Here is a 12,591-nt window from a genome sequence, read left to right on the forward strand (position 1 = left end):
AATCAGGTTAACAACCAGAGACGTATATACCACCTACTGACGTTCCACAATTCACTTGACTCTGAAGATGACTTCCGCTCAGGTTGTGGAAACGTCAGTCAAAGTCACCACAAACAGTCCTTCTCAGGACTACACTCACCCGGATGATCATAATTTACGTACTTATGACATGACTCCTGGGTTCAAACCATTTACAAAAGAATTATTAATGAGTTTGAGAAATCCTTTTATTATTTATGCTGGCCAGCATACCATAACCTTTCTCAAAGTGGCTGTTTAAATAATTATTAACACATATGTGAAGGGAACGAAAATGAAATCAATTGCAACTTAGTGACTGGGAATGATTGATAGAGGTGACCAGTAAATAAAGGTCACATTTACAGGTAGTAAGGGGAACAGGATTTGGTACTTTGAGAACTGACAATTTAATAGAAGAGTGTTACTGCTCAGTAATACAGGTTTGAGAGACCTTTAGATATTTCTAGTACAAGCATGAGTACAGTGTTGGACTACAAATTTTTCCAATAGGTAAAGAGTGTGCGCAGGTGTACTGGTGCCATTTTGGTGGGAAAATAAGATAGCTGTCATCATTTAAATTTTAGTTAGATTTTTTGTGAGAACAGCATAGTAGCAAAACGAAGTCCTCAAAACATAGGTGGTCTTGCCTTTATGGAATCACAAAAGGGCTTACATGTAGCTTCTGTATCATTATTCAAAACAACTCCATCAAATTTGTCAATCACAAAGAGTAAAATGAAGCTTCCTCGGATATGTCTTTTCTTAGTACTTCGCTAAAAACTTGAACTCTGTTAAATCTCGTATTAGTAATTGTTGTACTCGTACTAGAATCTATTAAGGTCTCTATTATCAAAAACAGAACCAGTTTTAGCAGGGTAAGTTGTTTTCAGTACATCTCAAATACCTGCATTCTTGAACAAATCTCTTTACCAAAAGTTAAGAGTGCTCAAGATGGCAGAATTCTAGTCCAGTAACAGTACATCCCTAAAATGATTAAAACTGTGAGCATCAGCAATACATACCTGCAGGAAATCTGATTTTAATGCCTCCACTAAATATCTTCTCGGCATAAAGGAGAAAGCATCAGACTGCGCAATGTTGACAAACTCATCCTGCAGGAACTGCATGGCCTGTCTGTAGACCCAGTCGGACCCGTGAGGGAGGGAACTCCACTCCAAGGTGGGGAGGAGGGTGGAGGGCGACAGCTCTTCAAGAATGATGTCTTCACAACCTGAAAAGAAATCAGGTCCAATTACAACTGTAAAACTAGTAATAGTCAAAGATTAGGGAGTGTGTCTGATGTCACCAGCCTCTCTCTCCTTTGCCATGTTGGTGATGAAATCACCGCCCCTGCAAAACCTGCAGGGGGTTGCCAGACAATCAACATTGTCCCATACAATCTCGACTCCAATCTGTATCAGGATTGCATTCTTTCTACATCAAATCAACCAAGATGCAAGAATGTATAGACAAGCCCAGGGCTCACCCAGTGGTAGATCCAGGAAAGCAGCCAGAGAGGCTACAGTCCTCAACTTCATGTCCGGGAAAATAAGGACCCAGACACAAAATCTTTTACATTTGTAAATTCTGGCTATTGAAACACTTTCACAAGAAACAAATTATTCACCAGCTAAAATTATAGGTAGAAGCTTTGCTCACGTACCTTGTATAAGAACAGGTAAATCAATAAAGCTTGCTACTTCAAACACTTCCATGGCAATTTCTGCTGATGTCAAGAGTTTATGAGTTCCAGGCGCGTGATATCTTCGATCCTCTGAGCTCCACTTAACAACAGATGACAAATCCACGGAGTCAGTGTACATACATTGTAATAGTATGCGAGCATATTGTCGAGTCATCACCGATTCGTCCAAGACAAGTCTGTGCAAACCGGAATTTGTTGCTTTTTGTTCCAAGAAATTCAAGTTATCCTTGAGAAACAGAGATCTGAAATATGGCGACCTTGCGCAGAGTATAGCTTTGTGGCACAAAATCTCGTACGTGTGGTCAGAAATTGTCACACCATCGCTTGACTGGTAGGTCTCTGAAGCATCTTGCGAAGGAAAAACAAATACAACATCGGCATATTCACCGCTGTTCAAAAGCAGTTTGAAATCCTGTTCCAAAACATTTGGTGTTCCAAACTCCTCACCGAGATTGATCAAAACATCTATGTACTCAAGGCCTGATTTCTTTGGTGTAAAGTCTCCAGTGTATAAATAGCAAAGAAGGGAAGAAAAGATTTCCTTTGTCATTCCCTCTGTCTTGAACTCCATGTGAATAACAGGATTTGCTTCAGTATAATGCGAAAAAAGTTCCCTAAAAAACGGACATCTAGATGAAAGAATGGCCTTGTGGACGTGAAAATGAGTGCCCTCAAATTCAAGAGTGCAATCAGAGCATATTCCCTCTTCATACAACCTGAAGAGATCTTTCTTTAAACATGGAGCAGATTGTCGTACAAGATTCGTCTGGTTTTTCAATTCTTTGACATTCATCATAGCTTCATATTCCTCAACCAGTGCATTAATCTCTTGCGTCGTCCACGTCTGTGTTAAATCTCGCAGCATCTTTCCATGATCATGGCTTTTAAAACCACTCTTACTCCTGGTTAACTTCTTCTTGAGGGTGTTGAACTTGGAAAGCTTTTTCCTTTTCTCTTCCAGCGTGTAACGTGGCACTCGCACTAATGTTGAGTCAGGTGAATGCTGTTCTATTGAAGAATTTGCACCCATTTTGGCCGCAAAATAAAGAAAATGCAGTGTAAATGTTATATTCTGGTAAGCAGCAGCAGCATCAGGGCAAATCTGAAGGATTGGTTAAATCCTTGCAGCTTTAATGTGTGGTATTTTGCACAGTTCTGGATAGCACAACTTTTGCATCCTTACTCCAATCTCAGGGTTGAGTTAATTAACACCTACGAAATAAAAGAATACACAGCAATATTATTATAGCTTTCTGGTGGCTTTTTGTGATGCTACCAACATGGCACCAACAGAGAGATTTTGGATCGTGTTTACAGCAAATGGCAAACAGCAGATTCACGTTTACGCTGCCTTTCCTCAAGAGAATTAGTAAGCATATGAGAATAACACAAAATAGTGTTTGCTTTTGATAGCAACATGAAACCACTCAACTTCCATTAGAAATGGACAATGACAAGCAGCAAACGTAGGATAATGATTGTGGTCATGTGTTATTTCTGCCATTTGCCGTGTGCCATAAACATGGTCTTAAATCTCTCTATTATGGTCTCCATGTATTTGTTCGGTTAGGGCAGTTGTGAATTTCTAGTACATTTAATAATATCTCTGTTATAGGGATATGGGTGTAAATGTTGTAGGTTAAAATGAATCCCAGGTTAAAATGATTTCAAACTAGGTTGATTTGTATTTTCCTTTGTTTCAGATGTAAATTACTCAACCTTAACAAAGGAAAATACAAATCAACCTAGGCTGAAATCATTTTAACCTGGATTCATTTTAACCTACAACATATTAAATAGTATACGTACCACCTTAGGTGACCTGTTTTTAAAGGGGCACTGTCATAGCGATTTTGCTGTATTTTGGTCAAAAGTGCTCATTACAAATATTTCACGAGAAACCTTTCTGCTGACATGAAATTGCTGTTAGAACACAGAGATGAAAAATATTAAGTGTTTTCTCCAAGGAAGAACTAACTATAATCAGTTTTTAGCGACTTCTCTAAAATACACAAGAAGAACAAAATTGGAAAATTTTTTCAAGTTTCAATCCATTTCCATCCTTGCCATCCGCAGCCAAACAAAATTAGTACTAATTTCTGTGCACTAGTAGGGATATTGTTAACAAAACTGAACCATAATTTTAAGGATTCCACTGATTCAAATATGTTTAGGGCCACTCAAAGTGACACTAAATTTGGTGACACTGCTCCTTTATGTAAACCCTTGAAGCCCCAGTCCATAGTGACCAGCCTCCAATTTCTCCTTACCATACCTACTTGACCAAACAGAGGTTATGAGAATATAAAGAAGATGATCAACAAAGACACAGCTGTAAAATGTCTTGATGTTTAAATAAATTCTCTCAACAAATCCCATGACAAATCATTGAGATGATACAGTGTATAAAGGCTGCCTTAAGAAAATGCTTTGGGCTCCTAACTTCATGGCTTTTGACCTTGTGGACTCCTTGAAATTTTTTCAACCTGTGCATATGTTGTGGTATAAAATTTTTCACCCAGTTGAGCTTTTATTTTCCTTTGCGCAGTTAGTATTCATTACATTAACAATAATCCAAGACAAAGGGGAATAAAAATCAAACTGGTTTGAAAATTTTTAAACCAAAAACATTTGGAACCACAACTGGCCAAGGGCTTAAGATTAGTGTTAAACCCTGGTGAAAATCTTTCAAGGATCTTTAAGGATCCTTAAAGATCTGCATGAGGATCTTTATGAGGATCTTAATAAAGATCTTCAAGGATCTTTGAAAAGATCCTCAAGGATCCTTCATTTTCTTGCCAAGATCCTCAAGGATCTTTAAGGATCTTCAAAGATCCTCAAGGATCTTTAAGGATCCTCTAAGGATCTTCAAAGATCCATAAAGATCTTTCAAAGATCCTCAAGAATCTTTAAGGATCCTCCCAAGATCTTTCAAAGATCCTCAAGAATCTCTAAGGATCCTCCTAAGATCTTGCAAAGATCCTCAAGGATCTTTAAGGATCCTCCCAAGATCTTGCAAAGATCCTCAAGGATCTTCGAGGATCCTCCCAAGATCTTTCAAAGATCCTCAAGAATCTTTGAAGATCCTTAGAGGATCCTTAAAGATCCTTGAGGATCTTTGAAGATCCTTAGAGGATCCTTAAAGATCCTTGAGGATCTTGGCAAGAAAATGAAGGATCCTTGAGGATCTTTTCAAAGATCCTTGAAGATCTTTATTAAGATCCTCATGCAGATCCTCCCAAGATCTTGCAAAGATCCTCATTAAGTATCCTTCAATAATCTTATCAAGATTCTTAATAAGAAATAAGAATTTTACAAGAACCTTACAAGATCTTGTCAAAAGATTCGTATATCTTGTACGATTAAAAGATTCTTATTCTAATTCAGCTCTTACAAGATCTCACAAGATTCTTACAAAGATCTTACAAGATCTTATAAGATTCCTACCAGAATCTTAAAAGATTTTAATATAAGATTCTTACCAAGATCTTGCAAGGTCTTATAAGTTTCTTACCAAGATCTTGAAATTGTCACAGTCTTACCAAAAAGGGCCAAGATTTGATTTTGTTTTCCAAGCAAGCTGCAAAATAGGAAAAAAACCCTGGAGTGTATATGTTTTTTTATTTTCTTTGGATTGCCCTGACATTTCTGGCAATGACCTACAATGGTTCATTGAAATAACCTAGAATCATGTGTTCCTGAGAGTTTGATCACAGCTTGCTTAAAATGCAAAACCTACACATACCTGGATATGCTTCTAGCACTTCAATTCAAAGGCTGAGGCATTGTCAAACCATAACCAACAAGAAAAATAAATAATTATAAGTGTGATAACCTTTTATTGATAAATCTTAGCTATTCATGTGAAATAAATTTATCACAACAATCTTCAAAGTTAACATGGAAACTTTCATCTACAATGCCATTATGGCTTTTTTTACAAGGCATAAGATTGTATTCAAGTTCTTGTGATGCATGCTCACGAGATCAACAGCACTATTCTAATAATATTGTAATTCACAAAAGAGTGACAGAAACAAACCTTTACCAACAAATGTTCCCTAGACTAGGACAAAGTTCTACATGTAACTTTTTCTTTCATTTGCATCAATTTGAAGCGCTTATAATAATCTATTTGACTTAATTAACCTGGCAGCTTTAAAGCCTTTCTAAACAATCCTAAGACTTATTATTTGCCAGTATTATTTTCCCAAGAAAGAAGCAACCTAACAGAGTGTACATATGAATTAGAGCTTGGTTTCCACTGGTACAATAATGTTCTTTATTGTTAGTGTAAAATAAACAGATATATAAAAATAAAAAAAATAACATTAAAAAACGTAACGAAAAAGGCAATAAGCCCTTCCAGTTGCATGTTAAAAGCAAGAAAACATGAAAGCTTGAAATTATCCTGTATGGCCCCTGTGGAGAAAAAAAGAAAAATTAAAACCAAAAATAAAAACCAAGATGTCATTTTTTTTACGCTATTTCCCTTGCTAAAAAAGGGTACATGTACATATGTACCAATATTAGAACAATAATAATTTATTAACTAAGGTTTAGTGTATGCCCCCATTGGTCAGGTCACCATCTACTATTTGCCTCTGAGCAAATGCTGACAGCAGCTTACTATTGGCATCAAAATGTTGAAACACTGTTTGTGACAAGTGTCTCCCTACCTTCTCCTCCTCCTAAGTAAAGTCCAATGAAAGCAATGATGATTGTGCACGCCAATTTGCTCAAACAACATTGACCCAAAGGAAAGGGGAGTAGCGTTTCAACAGCTATTGAGAGTTGTTGTAGACTTTCCACTCAGGCCAGTGGGCCAGTAATTTATACTGTTTGGGAGCAGAGTCTTTCAACTTTTCAGTGAAAAGAATGGCACCAACATACAAGAGATACTCAGTGAAGCAACTAAAAACAATTGTTTTTCAAATGTTGGAGATGGAATGTACATGTAGCTGGATTAAGCCACAACCCACTGAAGAGCTAGGATTACATCATCATTGTGTGAACTGAAAATTAAGATCACTGTCTCTTAAACAGCTTTAAAGTGACACATGAATGCCACTTTTCAGATTATGTTTTGAGAGTTTCTCTGAGCCAATTAAAAATTCCAGAGTGTAGGCTGAACCATTAACAATGTGTGAGATATTACCATTCTTAATGCAGCTTTGACATGTTCATTAAAGCCTATTATAAGAAAAAATGATTGCATTGATCAAAAACAATAAAGGATTGTTACTTAGTGTTCCCTTTATATTGCTTGCTGTTTTCAACTATGAAATCAAGAACTGATCAAATACTGCCATAATGCAAGTTACATGTACAAACTTTTATTTAGTATTATTGTTGCCGAGTAGAAGTAGCAGAAGTCATGATTCACAACAAAATTAAATCAGTCAAAATAGACTCCAACTATCATAATTACAAGTGACTTTATTGAGCAGGATTTGGTGACTTGACTATGAAGCTGCAGTTTTGAGTCTGACAACCTTGACAACAAAATGGAGACAGGATCGAGATGAAAATCTACCGTCAAACAGAAAATTGTGCACTTTTAATCAGTTCTTCTGAGTGATCACAGTGACCACTAAGCTGCCCTTAACTTTTTAGACAATGTTACAGTGAGCTTCTCACCAGTAACAATTTTGTTAGTTGCTGCCTTCAGTCGTTCACTCCATGCACGAAGATCATAAACTAATCTTCACGCCAAATCAAGATCTATGACTCAAGTCTTCAGCTTATACCAACTCTGTCATGATATTAACCTGGCTACAAATGACTCCGTAAAAACGTTTGCAAAGGCTTCATATAAAAACTAAATAGGGAATGACCACCTCAATAATCTTCAAGAAGCAGACATGCATGCACGTTGTCTATAATTCGCTTGGACGATCACACATTTTCATGCAGTCTTTCACAAAATAATTGGTGTCGAAACTTACCTCTTTCTAAAAAATGGTTGTCCACAGTTTGCTACTTGAAGCCATCATTTTTCTGGCTTAGCAGAGGCAAAATCCAGAGGAAATGTGTGCTGTACAGATTTGAATCCCGCCTGAAATCCCTGAAATCTAATATGAAACGGTCTTTCTCCGAGCCTGCAGTGGCATAACTGCTGACCAAAATGGTGCCCAGTCTTCGCAGTCTGAATGAAATCCAAGATGGCTGCCAGTGTTGCTGTGATTCCACGTTTTCTTGCTCATGTTAAAAGCTAACATTATGCATGGAAGTCAAAGGGATTATGATTCAAAGCATTTTTGTTCTTTTTGGCATTAAATGGAGTTGAGATTCATCAAAGAAGGTTTGTAAGTAATAGTGTTTTCACAAGTAAGTTTCAGTGGAGGACCGTGCATTTAGTTTTTTTTATGCAAATACAATCTGTAAACTGCAAACTGTAAGTCTTAACAGTCATATTTTTTAAGCCTTTGTTTAGAAACACACATGTCTACATTGCGTTTATCAACTTAGAACACTGAAGGAAACAGTATTAAGATGTACAAGATGTCACAACAAACAACTAGTAAATTTTATTGTTAATAACAGTACAATTGCAAGTAAAGAGATAATCACAGTCAGTGTAAGAGTATTGCGGGCATGTTTATTTATTCTTAGATCCTGTCAAGATTCTTGTATGATATTATGAGATCTTAATAAAGAATTGAACCAAACAAGAAGTTTTTGTCTTTGTTTTTCAAGATCTTCATAAGAACTGTTTTTTAAAACTGTCATTCTTAATTTATGCTAAGATCTTACCAAGATAATAATTGTAAGGTGGTAAGACCTTAATCAGAATGGTTGTAAGATCACGGTACAAATTTTGATTAAGATCTTATTAACAAAAAACATTAAAAAATTTTCCTTTTTAATTTTCTTTTTCTAAAGTAATTATTTTCCTATGGATGCCTTGCATCTTTGTCATGTTAGTCCTGTGTTTAAGCACTACCAACATGATTAAATTAGCATGTGTTCCATGGGAAGGGTAGCTGTAATAATTGATGAAATCAGGGCTGTCATTAAGAGCCCTATCCCATAACAGCTATTAGGCCTGAATTCCCTTGAAAGAACTTTGATGTTACGGTTGATCTTGATGGTTGAAGGATCATTTTAGTCAGAAATTGACAAGATTGTTACAGGTAAGAAGCTTAATGCCACATGCTAACAACTTAATGACAGCCCTGATCATTAGATTCAATATACGTGTACCATGTGTTGGTAACAGGTTAATCTTTCCAGACTGTGTGGAACTCAAGGTTAACTTTGAAACTCTTCACAGGTAACCTTCTGGTTAACATCTGAAATCTTAATTTGGTAGCTTTCATGTCAGTGCCAAGTGTGCTCAATGCAATTAAAAAAAAAACAATGAGGCAATTTCATTGGTTAGCATGGGCTTAATTAAGAGTGATTGCGCAATTTTCATGTATGACAGGCCACCAGTGAAACAGTCGTGTGACTCTGAAATGCACTTATATGAGATTCTGATGTAGGATTTTTATCATACCAGCTCAATTATGAAATTGAATATGACTTCTTTTATCGTTTTCACTACATTTTTGTCTTCTTCATTAAGTTCACTTAGTTCTGTAGTTAATCTTCAAGTTATTAATATAATTTGATCAATCAGCTGACTGAAAGCTTGACTTGTAAAGTGCAATCATCTTAATGTATACCATCTTATTGACTTTTGTGTTCGGTTTTTGCAAGTTTTATCTTTTGCACGGCAAAATTGAGCCCTTCACAATGTTACTAATTTTCTTGGCTGAGACTTGCTACCGTTTCAAATCCTTACAGGGATCTATTTAAGATATATTTTTTAAAGATCCATGTTAAATCTTTGAGGATTCTAGCAAAGATCTTTCTAAGATTCTTCAAAGATCCTCATTAAATCCTTGAGGATCCTGGCAAAGACCTTTGCAAGATCTTCACAAGGATCTTTTAAAGATTCTTCAAAGATCCTCATTAAATCCTCAAGGATCCTGGCAAAGATCTTTTCAAGATCTTTACAAGGATCTTTCTAAGATTTTTAAAAGATCCTCATTAAATCCTCAAGGATCCTGGCAAAGATCCTTGCAAGATCTTTACAAGGATCTTTTTAAGGTTTTTCAAAGATCCTCATTAAATCCTCAAGGATCCTGGCAAAGATCTTTGCAAGATCTTTACAAGGATCTTTTAAGGATTCTTTAAAGATCTTCATTTAATCCTTGAGGATCTTCAAGGATCCTTGCAAAGATCTTTGCAGGAATCTTTACAAGGATCTTTGAAAGATCCTTGCAAGATCCTTATTGATTCCCTAAGGATCTTTGTTCAAGATCTTGCAGATACAGGATCTTTAAAGATCTTTGGAGGATCCTCAAAGATCCTGTAAGGATCCTTTGAGGATCTTTGTCTTTGAGGATCTTTCGCAGGTCTTTGAAGATCTTCAAAGATCCTTGAAGATCCTGTGAGGTTTTTCACCAGGGAAAATCACTGGCCAAATGTTTCAAAAATTAACATGGGTTGTTTGCTCTTTGGTTAAATCAACTGCCAAGGCAAAAGTTGCCAAAAGAAAATTTAGAATTAATCATTTTAAAACATGAGGTCTGAAAAAAATTATTTTCAGGGCACCAAAAATAATGCGATAAATATTAGAATAAGTATGTGTAACCAATTGAAGGGGTGCCTGAAAAAAAGCCCCAAGTGACTTCTGATAAATTGCTAGATTCTCCTTCCAAATTGCCTTGTATTCATTTTTTACATGAAAGGAGAATTTAACCTTACATCAAAAGTCACTTAGGGCCTTATTCCACGCACCCCTTCAATAACTATTGCAAGTGGCTCTATTGACATTTTTCCTGCATGATTATAACTTCAACTCTATCTTGAATTACAATCAAATTAATTATCATGGTTTCATGATTGCATTCGAAGCAGCAGATTTGTGTTCACAAGGTTTTATAATCCAATTAAATTAATTGTAATTAGACATCCAGTACTCTGTTCACATTTTTCATGCACTAAACTTTATCTCCAATCCTGGATTCCAATCAAATTATTTTCATGGATTCATGATATTGCATTTGAAGCTGTAGATTCATGTGAGAAAGGTTTTCTTTCAGGTGTGAATCACTGAGTCTAGTGAGATAAAAGGCCAGTATCATGATCCATGAAACTTTTCAAAAGACGAGGCAGTTTGTTTAAAAAGTCAGGCAAAAGAAAGTGAAAAAGGATGAAGCATGTTGAAACAGTCATTCGACATAAACAAAAAGCACATGCTTGCTGCCAGTGGCTTAATGTTTCTTTGTTCTGGATGAGCCAATGTGAAAGCAGAACCAGACATCTACATCTACAGAAATCAATGAAAGTAGTAGTAAAATTTGCTCAAGGAAAGGCAAGGAAATTATATACATCTCTACAAAATTATGTATAATTATCTTGACTTTTAGTTAGCAGGACTGTGCTGATAACAATATGGTAGTGCTGAAGGGTTATCCTGCATAAATATTCAATTATTATTAAAATATTTCATTGTTATTTTATCAGTCTACTCAAAACAGTGGTGATTGAACCAAGAGATGTCAGAAATGCTGTAGCCTTTTTTCTTTGTCCTTTCCTTGCATTCCATCGTCGTTGTTCTCTTTTGTGTATTTGGTGAATTTTTAGTGCTAGGGGAGGGGTGGGAGAGGGCATGAAAATTGCTGAAACTCACTGATGCACAAAAACAGGACCTTGTCTGTTTCCTGTATGCATGTCTGTGCCGACTTTTAATATTAGAAAATGCCATTAATCGCAATGTAGGATCCATTTGGTTTGCACCAGTAATAAGTATTGGTTTAATACACATTGTAATATACTGCAGAGTAAATCAGCAAGGACAAGTAAACTTCCCTTATCAATAAAGCAAAAAATTACCATGCTGATACGCCGGCTAACAAAGGAGTCTAGCATGTCTTTCATACATTTCGTTTCCAACAGAACTCCTGTTGTTGACGATCATTGAAATGAAACGTTCATAAACAGAACCGCATTGATCACCAAAAAATGCTCTTCAATCAATGAAAAGAAAATTAAAGAAAACCTTGTATTAAGATCTCCGTTTACTTGTACACAATCACATAATGAAAGAGAAATCAAAACCAAAACAACAGGAAATTTAATCTGCCAGACTGTCGCTACGTTCAACATCAATTTCACAGCCAGAAGATCGTTTCATTTCAGTTCGATCACAAATATACGGTACCAACAGAATGTTTGATCTATCAAACTTACCTTTAACGGTACTTTAAGCCCTGGACAGCCCTCGCGTCATTTAAATTCCCAACAAATTAAATGAGGTTCTTGTTGAAAGGAAGCGAACCAAAAAATCAGGTTGAAAACATCAAATCTTCGGTATGAACTTTGTAACCTCGCTTCGAAATATCTCTTCATCGGCAATGCATCGGGAAATGTTCGGTTCGTGAATTTTTCGACGAAGTTTCCGGAACGGGCGACCGGTTATCGCGAATATGATGAAGTTAGTTGTGTGGTTCCGCGAAAAATATAGCCTACGAGCAAGCTCTCTAAATGGGGTCTCACGCGAGAGTTTTTTTTTGCAGCGAGCGAGGCAAAAGTCGTCGTCCCAATTCCGTCGCGGTTCGGTGAGCTCGCCCCTCTTGCGCCCCAAATAGCTCCAAATATAAGTCTTGCGTGAGACCAAATAGAGAGCTACGAAAAGTAGTGCTGGAATCATAAAGGTAAGCTGATTTTTTTTTACACGAACTCTACAATGTACCCTTAATTACTTATCTTCTGTAAATTTAAAAGCAATTTTTCGTGGAGGGAGAGTTTTTCGTTGGACTGACTGAGTACACTGTGAGTAGGTAGTCTGAAATGTCAGCCGTCTCCTCCCC

The 12,591-nt window shown here is 36.5% G+C and overlaps 1 protein-coding gene across 3 annotated transcripts in view; it reads right to left on the reverse strand.

Annotated features, from left to right (window-relative positions):
• The window catches only part of LOC146453749 (BTB/POZ domain-containing protein 7-like), a 27,582-nt gene extending 15,473 nt beyond the window's left edge, over positions 1–12,109 (reverse strand). For all 3 annotated transcript variants that reach the window (XM_085096280.1, XM_085096279.1, XM_085096278.1), the window contains exons 1-3: positions 11,972–12,109; positions 1,685–2,938; positions 1,044–1,252 (exon numbers count right to left, since the gene is read on the reverse strand). In XM_085096280.1, coding sequence (XP_084952406.1) covers positions 1,044–1,252; positions 1,685–2,756 — 1,281 coding nt within the window. In that variant the 5' untranslated portion in view covers positions 2,757–2,938; positions 11,972–12,109. The remainder of the gene's footprint in view (positions 1–1,043; positions 1,253–1,684; positions 2,939–11,971) is intronic.
• Positions 12,110–12,591: the final 482 nt, after the last annotated feature.

Source organism: Pavona decussata, unplaced genomic scaffold (genome assembly GCF_977016875.1).
Source record: "Pavona decussata unplaced genomic scaffold, jaPavDecu1.1 SCAFFOLD_324, whole genome shotgun sequence".
Lineage (NCBI taxonomy): Eukaryota > Metazoa > Cnidaria > Anthozoa > Scleractinia > Agariciidae > Pavona > Pavona decussata.